Source organism: Alosa pseudoharengus, unplaced genomic scaffold (genome assembly GCF_046254945.1).
Source record: "Alosa pseudoharengus isolate Yale_2024_CS ecotype anadromous, Long Island Sound unplaced genomic scaffold, YU_APseudo_1.1 YU_APseudo_1.1_scf_13, whole genome shotgun sequence".
NCBI classification, from domain to species: domain Eukaryota; kingdom Metazoa; phylum Chordata; class Actinopteri; order Clupeiformes; family Clupeidae; genus Alosa; species Alosa pseudoharengus.
In genome coordinates this window covers 24,254,762-24,277,261 of record NW_027468598.1, presented here as the reverse complement: position 1 = coordinate 24,277,261, position 22,500 = coordinate 24,254,762, and the positions used below count along the sequence as shown (strand labels likewise).

General features: G+C 49.6%; 1 protein-coding gene across 1 annotated transcript in view; it reads left to right on the top strand.

Annotated features, from left to right (window-relative positions):
• The window catches only part of robo1 (roundabout, axon guidance receptor, homolog 1 (Drosophila)), a 212,240-nt gene that overhangs the window by 64,456 nt on the left and 125,284 nt on the right, over nt 1–22,500 (top strand). The window contains exon 2 of the mRNA XM_076282606.1: nt 688–1,014. Coding sequence (XP_076138721.1) covers nt 688–1,014 — 327 coding nt within the window. The remainder of the gene's footprint in view (nt 1–687; nt 1,015–22,500) is intronic.

Here is a 22,500-nt window from a genome sequence, read left to right as displayed (position 1 = left end):
CGTGCATTTCTGTTCCCTCTTAAGTACTCTGTCTTTGCCATTTTTCCTCTGTCCCACCCAGTCTCTCTCTCTCTCTCTCTCTCTCTCTCTCTCTCTCTGTTTTGCTGTGTCTCCCTGTTCCTCTCCCCTCATTGGTGCTTTGATCAGGCAAATGGTAGGCTTCCAAATGACAGTCGCTCCAGCTTCAGCTCTGCTCAGCTGCTTGGTGAAAAAGGGGAAGAGCAGTTTTAATTAAAGGGTGATTGGAGCGCGTGAGCCTCTATTTATGCGCGTTGAGCCGGGCGGCGCATCCCCGACACCTGCAAGGGATTGGCTGCTGGAGGAGGTCACAGCAGACAGCATCTGATGATGCATTTTTTTTTTGCCCTGTTGAGTTTCTAAACAATGAAAATCAAATATTTGCACTGCCATCTAATATTCTATCAAAATGCTATGCCATCTAATATTTTATCAAAATATAATTTGTGCCCATTGGTTGCAATGGGTAGTGGGTACTTTTGGTTGTAGTCTCAGTACCACAGTATCACAGTGGGGGCCATCACATCACACACAAGGGAATAAGGATAATAGTGATGTTGTGAAAATGAACATTGTGACAAAGTATGGTGTCCTTTTTATGTTGTTATGTTTATTGTTATGTTTATGTTATGTTCCTGACGTCCTATGTGTGTCTCTCTCTCCGTGTAGGATCTCGACTTCGCCAGGAGGACTCTCCTCCGCGGATAGTGGAGCACCCCTCTGACCTGATCGTGTCCAAGGGGGAGCCGGCCACCCTCAACTGCAAGGCGGAGGGCCGGCCCACCCCCACGGTCGAGTGGTACAAGGACGGCGAACGCGTGGAGACGGACCGCGACAACCCACGCTCGCAGCGCATGCTGCTGCCCAGCGGCTCGCTCTTCTTCCTGCGTATCGTCCACGGCCGCCGCAGCAAGCCCGACGAGGGCTCCTACGTGTGCGTGGCCAGAAACTACCTCGGCGAAGCAGTCAGCCACAACGCATCGCTGGAAGTAGCTAGTAAGTGTTGCTTGCTCTCTATTTCTCCTGGTTTGCTCTTTCATCCTTTTCTCTCTCTCTCTCTCTCTCTCTCTCTCTTTTCTTTCTTTCTCTCTGTCTTTCACTCTGTCCATCTGTCTCTCTTCCTGGCGTTCTCTCTGGTTTTCCACCGGTGCCTCTTGGCTGGGCCTGAAAGGCAGCGCCAGCTCCTTTGGCCCCGGCTTACTGTGGCTGAATAGGAGCCCTTCCAGTTTCCTCCCGGGTGTCTGCATTGAATGGACCCATTGGGTTGGATAATCTCGCCCGCGGATGGGCAGGATGTGTCTGCACCGGCCGGTACCACCCCCCCCCCCCCCTCCTCTCTCAGCCCGGGCCCTGAGCACCAGGCTCCCGGGCTCCGCCGACCCTGGCCGGTACACGCAGGGGTCTGACCATGCCCAGGGTGAGCGACTTTGTAAAGGCCTCCTCAGTTGGTGGTCAGGAGATACAAAAGAGACCAACAAGAGCTCAGTCCTGTTGCTGCCCAGTCGCTGGCGTCTCTTAGTATGATAAGTAGGAGTAGGAGGTTTTTTTTTCCGCTCTTTCTCTCTCTCTATCCGAATAAAAAGCTTTTTACATTTGCTGTTATCTGCATCCGGGCACCTTCTAATGGAGAAATGCCTCCCTGGTGTAAACGGCGCTGCCAAGCCGTACTTTATTGGGGCCCTAAATGACAGGCTCGCTTTGATGTCGAGACTAAAGTCCTTTATTGCAAGGGTCAGTGGATTTGCAGAGAGGCGGAAAAAAAAGGCTTTTAGGCAGTGAAGGAGCAGAGAAGAAGAGATGGAACATTTCATCGATTTAACTCCTTAGTCTTTCAATATTTTCCTGTTTCCTTGTTTGCTTTTGCTAAATGATCGCACCTGAAAACAACAAGCAGGGGATGATTCAGTAGATGAGGATGGATCCAGACAGATATCCTCCTCTCTGAAGTCTGAAGTTGAGTATCAAAAGGGCTCTCAAATATCAGTAACTGGTTGAGCATGTCTACTAGCTGTCACCAAGGCCATTGTTGTCATCTTAGTGCAATGGAGGAACTGTAGGTATGTGTCTGTGTGGAGTAGAGTGGAGGTTTTACAAAGACTAGGTTGTTATGTGCCATCCAGATGGTGCTGGATAGGGTTGAATGGGGTAAAAGAACCATACACCTCAAGAACCATAGCAAAGGCATTACTTAAGTCATGGAGCAGCCTTAATCAAACATGCCACTGAGTACAGTACATTAGCTTGCATAACCATTTTTTTATCTTGACATCTTTAATAGACTTTGGCCATCACAGGATGTGGAGGCTCATTGGGATGTTTGATTAGGCATTAGGCAGCATACTTAAGCATCATCAAATAAGGCCTGGCTTTGTTTGAAGAGGAAAACAGAAAACAAAAGCTTAATCGCGAGGCTAATATTTGTGCTCCTATAAATAACAAAAATCGGGCCAGGCTCCACTCCTGCAGGAGTTCCTTCACAGCGGGTGGGGGGGGGGGGTGGTTCGGCTTGTGTGGATGACACGGGAAAGTATGCTTGTGACCTCATGCTGACAGCGTGTCCTTCGGCGACCTAACCGGAGAGGTGCCTTCTCCTCAGATGTCCTTCCGGCTCCTTCCGTCCCGCTCCATCTGCATCGCACACGTTTGCCCCGTGTGCTGAGAGGATGCCTTGTGATTTAGCTGATTAATTACGCCATGTTAAATTAGAGATGGCCAGGGAAAAGAAGGAAGGAAAGAAAAGGGGGGGGGGGGGAGAACACAGCTTCATGTGTCAAGCATATGTGAGGAGCCTCTAAAAGTAGGAAACTAAAAATATTTTTTGCTTAATATGGTGATATTTGACATTTGTTAGCAGTGAGGTTTTCTTTTCCCTTTTTTTCCCTCTCGTCTTAAAGCAGTTTAAAAACAAGACAGGGTTTGGCAGGAGCTCGGCTTAACCAGAAGGGGAAGGAGAACGCTGTCCTGGCCTCTGGCGGTGCTTATTCTGTGCAAGGTTCAAACAGAACCATAATGACACAGTCCCAAGATGCAGTGTTCCCTCAGCCCTCCCTCCCTCCCTCCCCAACTCTCCTTCTTTCCCCCACACACTCACCACCACCACACCAGCTTCTCTACATATAATTATGTTGTCAGAGCAACCAGTGTTGCGTGGCTGTAGTGCGGGAAGCCAACGGTGCTTCTATCTTCGTGCGCTGAGGGGCCTTTTTTTTTACGAGACCTGTGAACAGGACACTAGAGGGAAAGAATAAATAAATTGTTGGAGTATTTGTGCGTGTCGGAAAAATAACAAGGGATAATGAGCTCACACGCTGATCCGTGTGTCGCATTACAGGGATCCCTGTTGGTGAATTTCATTAGACGATTTAAGAGTCCTTGTTTTCCTTATTAAAACCACAGAGAGGAAAGCTAGCTTGTAAAGCTTATTTGCTCTGCCTAACCCCCAAAGCCTTGTGAGAATGGTGTTGGAAAACATTGAAAACACAAAACTGTGTTTCTTTTTTTCTTTTGAAAAACTCCTCGTAAGTGTCGGCCCTGGGTTTACGAGGGCCTGACACTTCCGCGACTATCAACGTCTAATCCCAGATTCAACAAGCACTGTTTGGCCACGCTGGTTTCGAGCGAGTTCGGCTAGTTGTGTTTGGCTTATCATTAACCACAAGTACAGTACAGCGCTTGTATGCGGCCAGGCACTCCATCGGTCAATCTGACCCTCTTTCTGCCATAGTAAGTGGGTTAATGCCTTCAGTCCATTAGTCTGTTTGCCTTGTGTACACTAAAGCAACCTCCAGGTGGGATTTTGTGCGTCCCTTTTGTGATGCATGTTGCCTTTGTATCTGGGATGGAGAGGCAGTGTAATGGGATGCCTTTGTTGATGTACAATATCCCCACATTTGGCGGACAAAGGACAAAAAAAGGAAGAAGCGCAAACACAGTGGAGAGAGGGAGAAACGACAGGACGAAAAACGACAGGACGAAAAACGCAGCGGCCGAGTTCAGCGGCATATAAGCCCTTATGCCTGACTACATTATGTAATGTACCCGCTAACCCCCTGGGAGAAACTCCTCACTCTTAGCTCTGGATTTCTATTATTGCCACCCCAACCCACCCTCCTCACAGTGAAACCTGGCACTCGCACCCTTTTCGCACAGCTGTAAAAACAGAGATCAAAGCCCGGAGCTGTTACGTTTTTTTTTTTTTTTGATAAGTACCAACAAAGGGATTCTGATGATCCGCTTTTAAAAGGCAAGCAGTAATCCGTGTCTTATTCTTATTTTAGATTATGGCAGCGTTTCGCCAGTTCAACTCACTAAAAAAGGTCATAGTTGAGAAGTCTCTCTTTCTCATAGTTGAGAAGTCTCTCTTTCTCCCTCTTGGTCTCTTGTCTATAGTCTCTTTCTCTCCGCGACTCTTCACATGACACAGAGACACATTGACACCCTTATGTGCCCATGTGCAGATGAAGGGGATAGGACGGAGATATGACATCCACAAAGGGACGCTGGAAATAGACCTTCTGTGCAGCCGTCGCACGAGTCCAAGGCAGATCAAAGGCTCTAATTATAGTGGATCTCTCCTGTTCTTGGACAGAGAGATTGCGAAGTGTGCGAACGGCCGGCACACAGCTCCACTTCAGGCCACGATAACCCCCGCGAGGTCCTGCTGTTGAATGGGGTGCCTCAGTCAGGGCAAGCTATAACCCATCCCTTCCACACACACACACACACACACACACACACACACACACACACACACACACATAGACACACATACACACACACACACATACACTCACACACATCCCCAGGCGGTAGTCTTGGAGCACTCAAGCCCTCTTCACGAAATCCTAATTCATCCTACCTCAGCCTGCTCCCAGTGGACGAGTGCTGTCAGGCCATCTGCCCTGCGTCACAGCCCCTTTCTGAAAGGTCCACATGGAGTCAGGTTATAAAGAGGGATATGAGCCTGACGCGCGCGGCCCTCGGAGATTAGTTTGGCTTTCCCCCTCGGCCGAAAATTTACTGGGTAGCCCAGACACACACATTCCTTTCTTTTCTGGAGGCGCGAGGGGTCAGGATGTTGAAGGGCTGCCTGGGCTACCTGACTTCCTGACTTCTGTGTATTTATCGGGCCATATGAATCATGGTGCAGAGAGGAAGGGGGTGGGGGTGGTGGGGTTATTTTTTGGTGTAGGGGGTGGGGGTGCAGTGGGGTATGGGGGAGGGGGAACCAAAAGAAAGGGTCAAGAACAACGTGGCAGACAAAAGAACATATGAAAGAGGTCATCTGTGAGCCGGGGGGACAGTTGGCATGCGCCAGCCAAGTCATGATTGAGCATTCTCCATCCATACACCCCCCATACCCTTCCCACTTACACCCCTTTTATCCCCCCCCCCCATACCCTGCCCCTGTTTCTTTGAACACCCAACTGTCTCCCTCCACACAGGAAATCCCTTGTACTACATCTGTGGGCTCAAAGACTGTGGTTTTCATGCTGCCCCTTCTTCCTGTCTACTTACACCCCCCCCCCCCCACACACACACACACACACACCACCACCACCACACTTCCACTTATACCCCTCCCCTCCTCACTCATTTCATATGTATATCATCCATATGGATTCAGCCCCATTCTCTGACCCTCCCCCAGCGTGTCTCCATGGATGCTGAACTGAATGTCCGCATCATTCTCTTATCTGCCCAGCCAGTCATTTATTAGTGTTTATATGCCTGACTGTTTGCCTTTCATTAATTTTTTACAAAAGTACACCACAATCCAGTGATTCCTGTGTGGTCCACTAGCCAGGGGAAGAAAAAAAGACTAAGACTCTGGTTCCCAAGAGAATCCCTCTCTCTCTACGCTCTTTCTCATTTCTGAATTATTTTCTTCCCACTTCAGTCACCCTTGCTAACGTTGTTTTAATAGTTTAATTGTGATTTGATTGGATGGGGGGGGGGGGAAACGCGGGAGGAAAGGGGGTTGTGGGGAGACAACAGCTCAGCACGTCTTGGCTCATCGCCTGGCTCCAAAGACAGACTGTCACAGATTCTCGCCTCGTCTTTTGTCAATTTCTTGGGCAAATTTGTGGTGAAAGACTCTGCCAAGTGCTTGAGTGCAAAGACTCAAATGTGCAGCTTCTTTGTGCATTGACAACAATTTTGGGAATAATTTCCCTCAAAGTAATTCTTTTTACCCAGATTTTCATTTTTGAGGAAAACTTTCATGGCACTTTCATGTTGCCTTAATAATCATGGATTTACTTAAGAAATATAGAAAGCATCTGGGATACATGTGCCTGTTTTGTTGATGGGCATGGGCTCAGATAGTAGCTATTTAAGGTCCTCCCTGTTAACCCTGTAATGACGTGGGTAAGGCATTTTTAGCATTTAATTACATCGCCCAAGGACATTCATGTCAGCATCTGTCACCGTTTACATGTTAAAGAACAGTACAGAAAAAAAAGAAAGCAATGTTTTTTTATGCGTTCCTTCATGGGAATTGACAGCTCAATGTTATTTCTAGCTGTCAAATGCCTCATGCCATAAACTTTCTTCGCTCAGTATCTGCATGAAACACGTTAAATTGGCACAATATGACATTTTGGATATTAAAGAAATACAAAAAAATATATATACATTTTCAGCCAAGCCTTGGCACTTCAGCCAGCTGGATGCGCTCCCGCAGCTACTATACTGTAAATGAGAAAATCGGGGATGTTCGAGTAATTAACATTTGAAGCGCGGGCCCAGCCGGTTGACCCAGAATTCAACCCGGAGTGCGCGAGCCATTCCGTCAGTGGTCACGCAGCGCCGGGCCGGGCCCCTTTTGTGTCATATTAGTTTGTGTCAGATGTCCCTGACGCTTGGGGTTTTTAGAGCGTGGTGCTGCTGGCCTGTTCTCCACTGCCCTCACTGCTCAAGGGGGGTATAGGGGGGAGGGAGGGCAAGAGAAGTCCGAGTGGGAGATCTCTGGTATGGGATTGGAAACAGCAGTTTTTTTCTGGGGGGGGTGTTGGTGGGAGGATTTTGGGGGTTGGGGTTCACGGAGCGAGTGGGAGTAGCCAACTCAGGCAGGAAATCCTTCTAATATGAATACAGAGGCTTTTGTTCCTTCTTTTTTTGGCAAGGGGAGTAGGAGAGAGGGGGGGGGGACAAAAGCCTCCGACAGCTCGAGACCACGGAGAAGGGGTGAGAGGGACGCAGAAGCACATCTCTCCAGTGGAGAGGTCAGCGCAGAGGAGCACCAAGTCACTGAATAGAGACATCCACACGGACGACATGCTCAGGACAAGGAGCCCTAGCATGGTCACTCCGTTTGGCAACGAACAGATTGCCCAGTGACGCCTGTGGAGAGACTGAGCTGGCGTCTAACGACGGGCGCCGCTGATCTCTGTCTGCTGGCAGGGGGGGGGGAGGCAGGCGGTCCCCTTCTGTTGGCCCTCCCCGACCCCGTTGAATGATGCAAAGTGAAGGGTGTCTAGCCGCCTTTCGCCGTGGTCCTTCTCACAGCAGCAGCTCGGCTGGGAGGGCTGGCTACTGTGTGAGCGATCACACCACGCCTGACTGCCCTTTGACAGTCGTCTTGATCACGGAAGTCAACCACATGGCTCCGAGCACTAAGACCAGTGACACACACACACAGACAGACACACACACACACACACACACACACATATCTCTTTGTTCCCTCTGGTGCAGTACTGACCCTTGCCCATGTCCCCCGAGGACACGGTGAAGATGACACGGAGGGAGCAGAGGAGTGTAAAGTGGTAGAGGAAATCACCCTGCCAACATACAGGGATGGGATCACATCCCTTATCAGATGGGAATGAGTGGGGTCGAGGAAGAGATCTGGCCATAAAGCCATAAAGGGGAAAGGGCAGTACTTAAATTGAGGGCCCTGACAGACATGTGAATGACATGGTCTGGAGATAACATTGAAGTGAATCAAGGGTGTAGCGGGCTTTGATCTCACTCACAGGGAGGTTATAAAAAGCTATGGAGCCCAGTGCTTTTAGATGGAGCAGGATGAGGCATACGGCTCCCACTCCCATGTGCCTGCTGGCCCTACACTTGATCATAGGCTTCTGGAGGAAATGCTCCGCTTCCTCAGCCATGAGTGGAACACTTCAGCTTAGACTGAGTCTGCAAAATGTGTCCCGAGGTGTTTTTTTTTGTGTTTTTTTTTTGTACGCTTCCTACAGTGTAACCCTTTTCCTCGGCTACCCACACATTTCAGGCACAAATACCGCCCCCCCCCCCGCCCCTTCAAAAAAACGGGAAAAAAAGAGCAGTGATTGCACCATGTTCTGACTGACTGCTTTTGCAATTTTGCGGTTTTGCTTTGCATCAGAAGTCCCGGCTTGTCCCCCTGGCCACTGACTCACTACTGTCTAATCCCTCGCCTTCGGCTCTGGTGAGGGAGGAATCGCTCGCAGAGAACACCGACCCGTTACAAATACTCTTAAGCAGCCTCCTCGCGCTAATGCGCTGATCTTAGCCACCTGCGTGGAGCCGAGCGCAGGTGGGCCCCATCCGCTGCGGTATCCCCCACAGCTATCTGTTCAGAGTAGAATAATAGAAGGCGGGGTCCTTGGAGATGTGACCGCCGGAGTCCTAGAAAGAGCAGGAAGTGGGGTTTTATTTTGATGCGACTGGAGTGATCCTACTTTGCGGCTAGCTGGAGGCAGATAGCATGCGAAGTGGTGCCTGAATCAATCGTCCCCCCTTTTGTTCCTCTCAGCGGGGGCTCCTGATAGCGGGCCAGAGTGGTCTGTACCATCCACTCCTTCAGAGTGTGCAGACATTCGGCTGTGTGGTTGAGAGTGCTGCCGCCGACAAGCCTTGGCTCCACTTGAGATAAACGTTTGGTGATTCTAAGCTTCCCTTTTTGCTTTTGGACACATAGGCCGGGTTGATGCTGTTTTATAGAGACTAATCTCTCTCTCTCTCTCTCTGTCTCTCTCTCTCTCTCGAGTCGAGGGCTGGAGTGTTAGGCTTGCTGATGGTGGCTTAATCCACCCTTTCGCTTTTTGAGGGTCCCCCATGCCCGGTGCAGGATGAGTGGAGAGTTTATTTTATTTTATCATCGCAATGATTTGGTTTCACTCTGGCTCCACTCTGTGTTAAACTCGGGTTAAGCCCAGCTTTCGATTAGTGCGCTTCAAGTGGGGTTACTGAGGTAAAGGGGGATTAAAGTGTTTGCTTGGTGAGAAACTTATGAGATTTCAAGCGACATTTGTCAGGAACGATAAAAAAAAGAGCCTGCCTTGGAGTTATTTCCCCCTTCTACTCCCCCCCTCTAACAGGAGAAGATCAAAGCAGTCAGCTTGTGATGAAGAGCAAACACGAACCACAGTTTAGTTTATTGTCACGATTTGATTGAATTCTCAGTAGTTGGTGGCGCTTTGGCAGCTGTGGTGGTGTGGACAGTATGGACATGATTTGAGTCGTAATGGACAGAGGGAAGGGTACAGGTAGGAAAAGAGAGAGTGGAGAAAGAGAGCTATTCCAGTTCTGGCTCGGTGAAAAAGACAGCAAAAGCAGGAAGCGCTTGACCCCCACCACCCCCCCCTCCCTTCCAATCACAAACTGCTGACACAGGACTGTAGTGTCTGTCTTCCTCCCTTGATCGTCCCGTCTGTCTCTTTCTCTCTCTCTCTCTCTCTCTCTGTCTCTCCTCTGCGTCATGGATGGATGGAGTATCCAGAGGACATGTGGCAAAGAGTAGGACATGCGTGAGGAAATCGAATAGAGTTCGTTTTTGACGCCGAGCCAAGTTGAGCTGCATGGTTGACCTCTGCTCGAAAAAGCCAGAGACCGGTAAAGTGATAGAGAGAGGAAGATTAAGAGAAGGAGGAGGAGGCAACCCAGTTGGAAACTTTATCGCAAATGTAGCGTGTAGCACATGCCTGAAGCGTGACAGTTTGGAAGATGTGGCGAGCTCAGTTTGTTTATACCCCAGGCTCAGACATACAGTCGATAAGGATCTGGGTCTGGGAAGGGAAGAGGCCTCACAGAAACTCTTTAGCAGGCATGCTAGCCATGGCGCTAATCCCAGCAGAAGGGGCATGACCGTGGCGGCACAGCCGCATGGCAGTCCTCTGCCCTTGGTTGCTGCAGTTACAAATCTGATTAGGGGGGAAGGGTAATGGAGAGAAAATGAGACTGTGCTGTGCCCGGGAATGGCAAGCTGAAGAATGCAACCTAAAATGAAGTGCTAAAGACAGAACCCTAATGTCACTTAACACCTTGCGATGAAGGAGACAAAAGCAGTCGTGCAGTTTTATTTTTGTTTTAACCCCCGTGTGAATTAGGTTCGCATTCCAAACACGAGATGTGTAGATTGAGTTATATGTCCGAACAGCAGGTCACTCAGTGTTCAGTTTAAGCTACTAAAGTCGTGTTGAACAATTACATGCTGCCGAAGCACTTGGCACAGAGACTGAAAACCAAAACCACCTGGCTTGTCCTCTGCTTCACTCTTCCGCCTCCTGATTTTTGCATTCTTCTTCCACAATTTGTTCAGTTTGCACACGTTTGAGACCCACCAAAGTGGACCTGACCTCGAAATAAACCGCTCGAATGGCCTGAAATTGGGACTGAATAGCGGGATGGACGCTACAGTGACGGGCGAACTCGCGATCGGCCTCCTTTTGTCTCGCCGCTACCGCCCTCTCTCTCCGCTGCGCAGGGTGTGGCTATTAAAACGAAAGCCCTCCTTTGAGAGAGCAGGCTGGAAAAAAAAGAGCTGAGAGAGCGAGAGCGAGAGAGAGAGAGAGAGAGAGAGAGAGAGAGAGAGAGAGAGAAAGGGTGAAGCTTAGGGAGTGCAGAGGTGGGGGTGTGGGATGACGGAGTGATGGGATAAGAGAAAAGAAGTCGGCTGAGAAAAAGGGAGAGAAAAGGCTGAATGGTTTTTTGGTGAGGGGGAAAAAAGATAGAATGTTCTCAAAGCTGCCTGCAGGGCTGCCTGACATCTAAATTAAGAAGGCCTCGGATTAGGTGACCGTTGGGCTGCTTGTGTGTGTGTGTGTGTGTGTGTGTGTGTGTGTGTGTGTGTGTGTGTGTGTGTGTGTGTGTGTGTGTGTCAGTCACTGTGTCAAGCATTGTGGGCGTTGACCTCCTCTCATTCCCTGAGTGACAGCATCACCCCCTCCCACACACACACACACACTCACACACAGTTTCTCCCCCTGCGTCCCTTGGCATATCAGTTTCTCATCCATCTCTCCAGAGTGACCGAGAGGAGAGGAGAGGAGGAAGGAGCAGGGGCCATGCAGGGGTTCGGCCCCCTCTCCTCCAGCCCTGCATGGCTCCATTTAACAAATTGGCTCACCTCACAGGACACACAGAGGATGCAACAACAGCCAGGCTGTCCGCCCCCTGTCTCCTTCACAGTGTGTCCACCCCCTTCCACCCCCCCACCCCCAGTGTGTCCACCCCCCCCAACCCCCCCCCCCCCCCCCCCCCCCCACACACACACACACACACACACAAACACATACCCATGCAAATCCACATTGACACACACACAGTCAAATGCACTTGGGAGACCAGCGTAGAAGTCCGCACTGCGGTTTCCCAACGTCCCAGTCATCCTGTTCTCCTAGGACACCAGTGCCGCATCCATCGCTCCTCTACAACGAAAAACTCCCATCAAACAACAAACTTGCATGAAAAAAAACTCACCCTTTATGAATTTCATCAAACACTTACATATGCTAATAACAATACACAGAGCACCCATAAACACTTAGTAGTGTTGCTGGTGTTTGCATATGCACTCCGCTACGTTCGCCCTTGCGGCTAAGCGGACTTGTCCGGCGTCATTGAAGTGCTCCCTGGGCCTGCCCGGACCCTCTCTCCTTCCCTCATTAGACTCCACCAATAGGATTAGCGGAGTGCCGACTCGGCACGCTGCGGCTATAAGTTAATTTGGCCCTGCTGTTTGGAGCTATAATAGCTTATTGATTGGCCGAGCGAGACACAAGTGAGACCCGCGCGACGGGAGAATAAGTTAATCATCGCTCGATCGCCCGACGAAAACTCAATCATGTCAGTCGGCAAGGGCTCATCCCGGCCATGTAAATGTGTCGGGAGGATTTTCTGACAGCAAGCCTGGCAACCCTGACTCAAATGAAGATGACATTATCAAGGATGCACTGTATTCGCGACTAATGGAGGCTATAACACTGGCTAATGGGGGTACAGATTGCTGCTATACAGTAATTTAATTGACATGTTTGTCAAGTAACGATTGCACCCTTGCATGCCATGCCACGGATAGCAGAGTCTATTCTGTTGAACGTGGTGGGAGGAACGTCAACGGATTGGCACTTTGAGGGTCACTCCTGACATACCATCACGAGATTTTCCTTGTGATGGTATGTCAATAAAACATGTGTTTTTGCTCATTACCGCATTGAAAAAAAAAAATGAAATACACCCTGAAGCTGAGCAAAAGTGCTTTTACAACACTCACACATGAAACCCATGACTCTTTTCATTTAAAAAAAAAAAAAAAAGTTGAGGGGGAAAAAATCAGCCCTGATAGGCTCAGCCCCACGCTGCAGTGCTGACTGGGTTTTTTCACCTCTCCCTGTGGGACAGAGGCTCCCGGCGCTCTAATGAACCTTGGAGCAGGGAGGTTAATTTTAGCTCGGCTCAGTCCCCCTGGCCCCCTTTCCCTTTCCCTATACTCCCTCCTGCCTCATCTGTTTAACTGGTCAGGACATCTCTCATCCCCATGTCCAGTGGTGGGGTCCTGAGACAGCTGGCTGGCCCATCAGTCATCCTCTCCCTTATGTCCTACCTCACGCACACAAGTGTGTATACACACACACACACACACACACACACACACACACACACACACACACATAAACACACACATACACACACACACACACACACACACACACACACACAGTCACACACACACACATAAAATAGCTCCACGCCTCTGTTACCTGGAAACTGCACATCTTGCTTTTTATTTGACCTGCTGCCCTGGGCTAACTTCTGCATGCTACATTTGGTGCAGCTGCCAGAGGAAGGAGAAGTGACCCCTGTTTACTCTTTTCAGCTGATACTATTGCAGATTTTCCATTTCCTCATGACAATATGCACAGTGGTTCACAATGGATCATATACCGTGAGGCGACTGCTGCGGGATGACTTGACTGAGCATGGGAACACATGGAAACATGGGAAATGTGTGTGCTGTGTGACCATGTCTCTGTCTCCCTCTCTCTGTGCGTGTGTGTGTGTGTGTGTGTGTGTGTGTGCGTGTGTGTGTGTGTGTGTGTGTGTGTGTCTGTGTGTGTCTGTGTGTGTCTGTGTGTGTGTGTGTGTGTGTGTCTGTGTGTGTGAGTTTGCGTGTGGCGAGGCAGACATGGGTGAGAAATATTCAGGATGTCTAACGGGGAATGAGTGAAGGGGAGCGGGAGCGGGAGGGGGAGGTGGTGAGCAGGGGTGGCAGTTTTGGAGAGGGGGGCCCCTCTGAAGTCAAAGGGGTTCATGCGTCAGTCTGGCAAATGTCAGCCTGTCTGCACCCAAATGCTTTAGTTGAACCGGAGCTAAACGGTCGTGACAGAGGTGGGGGGGGGGGTGTGGGTTGTGGAGTTGGGTGAAGATGGGGTGGTGGGGGTTGTAGTGGTGGAGGTGGATGGATGGATGGATGGTGCTGGTAGTGTAAATAGCACGCCTCTCAGCCCCTTCTGCCTTCTGATCTCACGCTGAGCCGTCCGACGAGAGCAAGACTCCTTATCAGGCATCTGGGGAGTCCCGTGGGGCAACGCGCAGGGCAGGCACGACCTCTGCCGCCGCCACTCACCCGCGCCCCCTCTAAACAAACCTGCCCCACCTCTTACCCCGCGCTGCCCTGACCGGTGCTTTCGCAATGTACACAAAGCCTAAATCACAGCCTTCAGTTCGGAGACCTCCAAGCTGCAGTCCAAAGAATCCCAGGCATGCACAATCAGAGGCATTGATAGGGAGAGAGATAGAGCGAGAGAGAGCGAGAGAGAGAGAGAGAGAGAGAGAGAGAGAGAGAGAGAGAGAGAGAGAGAGAGAGAGAGAGAGAGAGAGAAAGAGAGGTGGGCAAGACAAGGAACGAGAGAGACAATTAGGGAAGGGAAGAGGGAGGTGGAATGGCTTTTGGCAGGACATGTTAGGGGAGCATAGCACGCGATATGGGGATGGGGAGAGAGAGTGAGGCTGGCTAGGCTAGGCGGGCTTGTAGAGCCCCGATAAGGGGACAGGTGGCTTTCTGTTCTTTAAAAGAGCTCCTGACAGCTGGCAAGTCACAGAGCAGTTTGCTACGTGCTTCCTTTGATATGGCTTGTGTGTGTCGTGTGTTTGTGTGCGTGTGTGTGTGTGCGTGTGTGTGTGTGTGTGTGTATGTGTGCCTGTATGTGTACAGGTCTGTGTGTGTGTGTGTGTGTGAGTGTGTGTACGTGTGTGTGCGTGTGTGTGTGTGTGCGTGTGTGTGTGTATGTGTGCGTGTGTGTGTGTGTGTGTGTGTGGGCGGTAAGTCTGTGTGTGTGTGTGTGTGTGTGTGTGTGTGTGTGTGCCAGCTCTGACATCTCCCTCAGGTCGCTCTCCTTTTTCCTCTCGCTCCTTCTGACTTGTGTTCTTCAGCCGCACTTGGCAGGGGCCCAGCTCATGCCAGCACTATTCCCCTGGAGTCCCCCCCTCTCTCTCTCCGCCACTCTGCCACAGCACCCTTACATGGCCAACAAAAGTGTTTTTCTTCACTTGACAACAGTCTGCTGATTTGTATGGTTTTAACTATTATTGATAGGCTAGTGTGTGTGTGTGTGTGTGTGTGTGTGTGTGAGTGAGAGAGAGAGACAGATAGAGAGCGAGACAGAGAGAGAGAGAGAGAAAGAGAGTGTGAGAGAGAGACGAGAGTTTTTTTTTTTTTTTTTACTCTGCCGCAGTCTGGAGCTAAAGGTTATCTAAACAGTTCCAATTACTGCATGCTGCACTCTAGGGGCTTTTAACACAGAGGTCTACTTTTTCTGAAACGCTGAACATGCACGATGATTTACTTGCGAATGAAGGGCTGCCATCTTGTTTCATTTTAAAGGTTCATGGTTGACTAAAAGCAGAGCTGAGGAAAAAGTGCTGTCACTTCTTTGTCCCGTTGCTGGTTTCCATTAGGCCCTTATATTATTAGCCCAGTGTATGTAGAACACATCCCAAATAAGCGTTTGATTGAGTCGCTGCCTAAGTAAGAAGCAGTGCCCTTGTCATTCCCAGTGGTGCTGGGCTTTGTCTGGGGAAGTGAGGTGACACACACTTTAAAGCGACACTCTCTGGCAGTTATTTGCCTTTGGCAAACAGGCTCTGCTCTCTACAGTGACTGGCTCATTGTGGCTGGCTGTATGTGGTGGCTAGTTGCTTCCTATTGACATTGACAGGGGTTTGTTTTCGATGGCGTTTTTGGGTTGGTCACTGTCCTTTCATGTCCTTGTTTGGGGCTCAATATAGGGACAAAAGGAGGACAAACACACACGCACACGCACACACACACACACATGCACACGCACATACACTCACTCACACACACATACACATGGGTAGTGAGAAGGGGAGAGGAAGAGAGAGGGAGCACAGATGGGCCATAGCTTTCACATGGCTATCACACACACAGCCTGACTGAGGGGTCCTCTGATCCCTTATGGGGAACCGTTTGTGATTTACTGTGACAGCAGAGCTATCTTGTACTTTCTAGTCCATCAACTTTTTCTTTGAACTTGGACATGTTTCATTTCAACGTTCCCTCCCATTTGTCCCTCCACTGGGTGGGAAGACCCCCACACCCCTCCTCCACCCCCATCTCTGCGATTGATGTTAAAGTCCCCCGAGGTATCTCATAGCTTGGCGAACACAGAAGGAAAAAAAAAACGGTTTGGGTTTTTCTGGATGGCGTTGGTCATTTGCATGCAAATGTATAATCCAATTCATGAGAGGAGAGCTTGTAATTGCTTCCCACAATGGCACTTATGGCTTGCCATATTTTCTCTATTCTCCCAATGGCACCCTTGTCAGTGAGCTTCCTGGCTTCATAAAGCAATTACGCAGGCAGATATGGATCATATAGCATGGAGAAGAAAATGGATCTGATCACTAATCTCCTGTTCAAGCAGGCCTGTAATGATGCTGTATCTCTCCTTAAAGCCACCATTACACTTAGTTCCAGTCCATTGAGCGCTCCCTTATCACCGCCACCCAGGGAATCTATCATGAGTTTAGTGTATGGCTGCCCTACCTCTGTCAGTCATCCCAGCAGCCAATCACTCACTTATGAAAGCTGCCTGAATTTAAAAAACGCGAATCCCCCCCACCCGTTGGTATAAATCAATAGTTCTTGATTGCTCAAGAAAGAAGTGTTTGCGCCCATGCCTCCTCGCGCTAATTAATTGCTTATCGGTGTGAAAATAGAGGCTGTTGAACAATTACCAGCTTTGAAAATTGGATTTTCTTGCTGCTACCTCCATTTGCAATTCAGAGTAATGACTGGTCTTTGGCGCCATTGGCTTTCAAGCCATGTTCTCACCTTTCCACCTTGGGCATCAATATGCCATTGTGCCTAGCATAAGTAATGGAGCTATCGATGTTGAAACAGTCTGCACCAAAGCTTTTTGTATGAAACCACCAGTTTGTCTTTAATGGCTAAGGTCAGCAAAGAGCTTTCTGAAATGCTGATCCTAGATCATCTACAGATGACAGAGTATATCATATATTTAAATGGAGAGGCCAACGTTGGGCCTTTCATCAAACCTCTTGAAGTATACATATACTATTAAGGCTTTGTGGGGGATGTCATCCATACTTTCTTGGGCTGTATGAATGGCACAGGCTGAGTTTGGGAGTATAATTGTTGAAAGAAGTCCTTTCATGTGTCCTAATCCTGTCTCTTTTGACCTCAGTCCATAGATCAGGCATTGATCCATTAATGCAGTATCCTCCATTCACATGGATGACTGGTGCATTGTTTTGCTGCGTGAGTCACCGAAAGTGGAACTCAAGTTGTTTCGCACAGTGTAACAACCACAGCGGTCTGCGACGAGGCCAAGCGTGACTTTGCTCCTGACACGTAAAGTCATCCCTGAGCTCGCTTTAATCCTGACAGACACTTTCATACCACCGCGTTTTCTTTCCCCCCACCCTCGTACGCTGGGTCTCATATTTCATCCAACCGCGGCTCTCGTGCCTCCCTTTCCTGAAGAGCTCGAGTCGATGTTCTCTGCCGCGTCTGGCTTTTTGCGCATGCATTAAGGGAGGGAAAAAAAGGGGGTATGACAGCGGAAGAGAGGAAACGACGCCGGCTTCGGTGGAGCCCGACCAGTATAAACACGGCTTGTGTTTAAGCACAATGCCTCCGCACAATGGGGCCACTGTTAGCGATCCTGACACGGCCATTATTCTGTTTTTATTCCACTGTAGTCCTTTCGGTCGCTGGGATGGCCCGCCTTATGAAATATTGGCCCCTTTCATCCGACTCAGTTTCGATTTCCCGCCGCTCCTCCGGGGAACGGGCACTTAAAGCCAACTTTGTACTCTGTGGAGATTTTTCTTCCCCGCGACTAGGAGTTATTTCAGCTGTCTGCTTGTTTCAGAAACAGTTTTTTTTTTTTTTTTTTTTTCGTAGATGGCTGTTCATTTAGTCATTACGTTTCAAATAAGGCATACCAGATGGACTGGAAAGCGGGGAAAACGCATATCAGTGTTGTCACTGCATTCTGCTCCAATGAGTGGGAACAAATTATTCAAACCTTTCAACTAGGCTTATTTGTATATGTATAGGGAGAATGGTAAATCAGCAAAACATTAGAACACGCCTACTGTATGAATTCATGTAGGCTTTTGCTAGGCTAGCTGTTTTTGGCTAGGTTCTGTGTCTCTCATTTTGCCATCTTTCAGTTTATTTTATTTTATTTTTTTGTTTTTTTTGCACTCAAATCAAATTAAAAAAATGTGCATTTGGATTGGCATCTCCGCACAAGGTTTGGGGGATATCAGAAGATGCAGAAATTGTCGAGCGGTCAGCTGGAAGCGAGGAGGGACCCCAGATTGTTTATCTGGGAATGGTTTCCAGAAAAAAAAGGATGAAGTGACCCGTCGGTCCATTCCAAACGCCCACCAGAGCCACGCTTCATCGGGCAGTGGTTCTGGATTTGTGATTTTGGATATATTTCGGCACAAACAAGCCCCTTGAGAGCCTGCCATTTGTCTCCGAGCCTGACGTGCAGCTTCAGTGCATCTGCTATCTCACCGGCCATTCCCTTGGCTGGGCCTCATGTGAACGAAGGTTGCCACCTGATTTATCACTGGCAAGTGAGATAAGCCTGCCCATGGCTCTGGCCAATAAGCCCTCCAGCTGCCGTGGAAGAGTTACTGTTTGTTTGTGCGGCGGTGGCACCGAGACATGGTGGCGGCTGCTGCTGGTGCTGATGCCGTTGGGCTGGCGTGATTAACTGTGGCACGTCACTGTCTGGATAATACCTTTGGTCAACAAATGCTTTTCTATTTTGGTCGTGCGGCGCTGTGCGACGTACTGTCTGGTATCGCGCCTTTTGAGGATGATCGCTCGCTTTCGCTTTTCCGACCCCCTCGAGGGTCACCTGGGAGGGGTTGGGAAGCCATGTTTGAGAGTGGAGGTGGGTGGGGTGGCTCTCCAGAATCAACAGTCTTTGAGTGATTTGGGGGGAGGGCCAGGGGTCTGGGGTGGGGTATGGTGAGGTGGTGGGGTGGTGGTGCTGGTGGAGGGGTCTGGGTGGGGTGAGGTGATGGTGAGGTGGTGGTGGTGCTGGAGAGGTCTGTGGTGGGGTATGGTGAGGTGGTGGTGGGGTATGGTGAGGTGGTGGAGGTGGAGAGGGCTGCTACACAGTGCTCGCTTGGCTCTTATCCAAACAGACACTCGGCCTGAGGATTCTGTCTCCTTCTCTCAGCAAACTTTCTGTCGAGGAGTTTGTGGAGCGAAGTGAGACAGATGAGTCCCAGGGGGAAATGAGAGAGTGTGTGTGTGTGTGAGAGAGTGTGTGTGTCTTAGTGTTAGTCTGAGCAGAGGAAGGGGAATAGTGATGGAGTGGAGTGTGGGAGTATGATGTGTGTGTGTGTGTGTGTGTGTGTGTGTGTGTGTGTGTGCGTGTGTGTGTGTTGAGGGGGGTGGGGGGATCCATAGTTAGGGCTATTTTCCAGACTGGAGATGAGCCCTTCGAGGGCCTCCATTCATCAACAAAGCTTGAACAGTCGCCCTGTCTCCACTGACAGCGTGGCTTAGTGATTGGCCCAAGCCAAGCGTCCGGCCGTCTCTGGTCTGGAGAGCCACGAGTTCTAAAACGAGTTCCCAAAAGTACTCCTAATAGAAGCTATATTCGATATGGCATCGGCAAGAGCATTCCACCATCCCTTAGCTTCTGTGCAGCCTCTTCCAAAAGGAATATGACTATTCAAGACCACCAGTATTTTACTTTCCAACACCCATGCCAAAATCTCACATACTCAAATTCTGTCCCCTGTTTCTCATTACAGACCACCATTTCATAGTCCATAACAATTTTAGCACCACATTTAGAGAATTTTTAAGGCAAGGGATATTTCATAATGAACTGTTGCTACCACTAGCCTGTTAGCTGTTTCACACGGATGAACAAGCCTCTAAGTTCGTGGTCTGGCCTTAACTATAACAACATGCGCCCAGTTGGACGTCATCAAGGTAACCAGATGAGTTGAGCGGTCAAGTGTGCGGCTAATTGAACGCTTGCTGTGTTACTGCATATCTTTCTCCCATTCTCAATTAGCACATTGTTACCACATACCTCAGTTAGCTTTTGGAATGCGCCGGAGCTCGGTGAAGTTTATTTTCGCTGACTTTTTGGACTTTGGGTCACTTTTGTAACAGCATTGAGGATCGACCATTTATACTGAGGTGGAATAAGCCCAGGCACTTCTGTTTATTTAATCTCCAGAGCTGTCACCCCGTTGACTTATGCCTGTCAGTTTATGACTTAACTGAGGACAGTTCCCTGAAGAAGTGCTCCTTTGTGTGTCCGGCTGGCTTTCAGCAAGCACCCGCTTAAGAGCGAATGGTATCCATCAACAAAATGATTGTGTGTGTGTGTGCATGTGTGCGTGTGTGTGTGTGTGTGTGTGTGGGGGGGGGGGGGGGGGGTCCTACATTTCTCCACCCCCTCCTGTGACCTCTTCCCCCGCACCTTTTAACCCTCGCTGTCTTTGTTTATAAAGTTTATACATTTTGACAAGCATGGTGGGGTGGGCCAGGGGTTGTTTTGGGGCCTTGTGTCAGCCTGGAGAAAGACATCAGGAGCTTTAAAATAATCACTGGCCGAGCAGCGCCAAGCTCACTAATTGAGGCTTTGCCCACCTTTGACCACCTTTGACTACCTTTGACCTTCCACGCTGTCTGTTTTCCATCCCCAGACGTGGCTGTAATGGATAGGAGAACAAAAGATTAGGTCTATTTATTTGTTTATTTGCATTTTATTTATTGACCCGCAACGCTGTCTTTACATCCCCAGATGTGGCTGTAATGGATAGGCGAAGAAAAGAAAAGGTTTATTTATTTGTTTGTTTGTGATAGTTGTGCTTTGTCTGTGTGTATTTGGCAGGGCACGTTAGAGGAAGATCAGAGCTGTGCTCTGAAGAAAGGTATAGGAGAGCATCAGGACCCATGTTTAAGGCAGTTTCAATGGTCCAGATGTCCGTTTCAGTACATATCCTCTCCACCAGGAGAGGATGGACTTTCTTACACACACACACACACACACACACACACAAACACACACACACACACACACACACACACACACACACACACAAACACACACACAGACACACACACAGAGACACACACAGTAATGAGGGAAAGAGAAATAGGCTGTGAAAAGTAGTTCTACGCTGACCTGAAAGTGGTCATTCATTCCTAGAGAATCATTGTGTTTAAATGAGGACAGAGGATTGAGCACCTTCACCTCTCCCTAACTTTATAACAAGGACACTCACACACACACACACACACACACACACACACACACAGAAAAAAAAAAACAAGACAAGTAAACAAAAAAAGAAAAGGTGTCTACAACACTCCTGTTTCTCTCGGCCCTCCGTAGAGACTGGCGCCTGGGCCTCCCTTCACACTGAAACGAGGCTGTGTGATTAATGCACTCCAGCAGTCTAACAGGCAGTGGGGCTGGGGTGGGGGTGGGGGGGGGTCCTCCGCCCTGCACCGACGAGCCGTTTGATGAAGATTCTCCTAATTAAAATCAGCTCTCTCTTCTTTGTTCACTCTTTTCTCTCCCTCTTTTTTTTCTGTTCTCGATGTTTGTTATATCATTGCTTGTTCCGTGCCGAGGACAAATAGCGCTAATTAGGGAGATTCGAAACTCATTCCGACTGCCAGGAGAAGCGTTCCCCCCCCCCCCCCCCCCCCTTCTGCGTCCTCCTCCTCCCCTGTTCGAATGGGAAAATAAGGAGCTTACTTCGTTACTCCGTCGTCTGCCCGCACTCCCAGAGGATCACTTTCCTGTGTTTAGTTACATTTGCAGCGCTTGCCGCAGTTTGCCAAGCCCCGCTAATTGAAAGGCCTGGCGCTGAGTTTTGCTGCTCTAACTCCGAAAACTGGGCTATCTGGCAGATGCTGAGACGCTACAAGAAAAAAAAATGATTAAACACACACAAACACACACACACAGACACACACACACACACACACATACACACACACACACACACACACACACACACACACACACACACAGACACACACACACACACACACACACACACACACACACACACACACACACACACACACACACACACACTTCCTCAGTTCCTTCCCGATGCACTTCTTGAAGTGACCCCAGCGGAGCATGTCTTCCCCCCTCAGGCTCGTACACAGACAGGTTAGCATGCTCGCTAGCCCCCCTCCAGCTAGCCGAGTCCAGGCTCAGCTGGCTTCCCCTAGGAGCCATGAGACTCTGTGCACGGGAGGGGTGGTGGGTGGGCGGGTGTGTGAGATGCTGGAAGCCTCCCGCGGGTGATACAGCAGCAGCAGCAGCAGCAGCAGCAGCACCAACAGCAGCGTTAGCTGGAGCAGAAGAGGTCAACGGTGGTGGGGTTCAGCAGTAATTCCTTTTTTTTTTGCTTTTGCCCTGAAGCTGGTAAGCATTGGGGGTTTCCCCACAGGAGTCTGTATTGGACTGCTGCACTGCATCATAGCACGTCTCTCTCTCTCTCTCTCTCTCTCTCTCTCTCTCTCTCTCTCTCTCTCTCTCTCTCTCTCTCTCTCTCTCTCACTCTCTCTCCTAATGTGGGCTCAGGCTTAACCGGGGTCTCCTGGGCCTGCCGCGCCGCACAGGAGACGGAGGCGGAGTAATGGCGCCGCAGGAGACAGAAGAAAGAGAAGCGGCGAGAGAGGATGAATGAACCTTCGCACAACAATGGCTA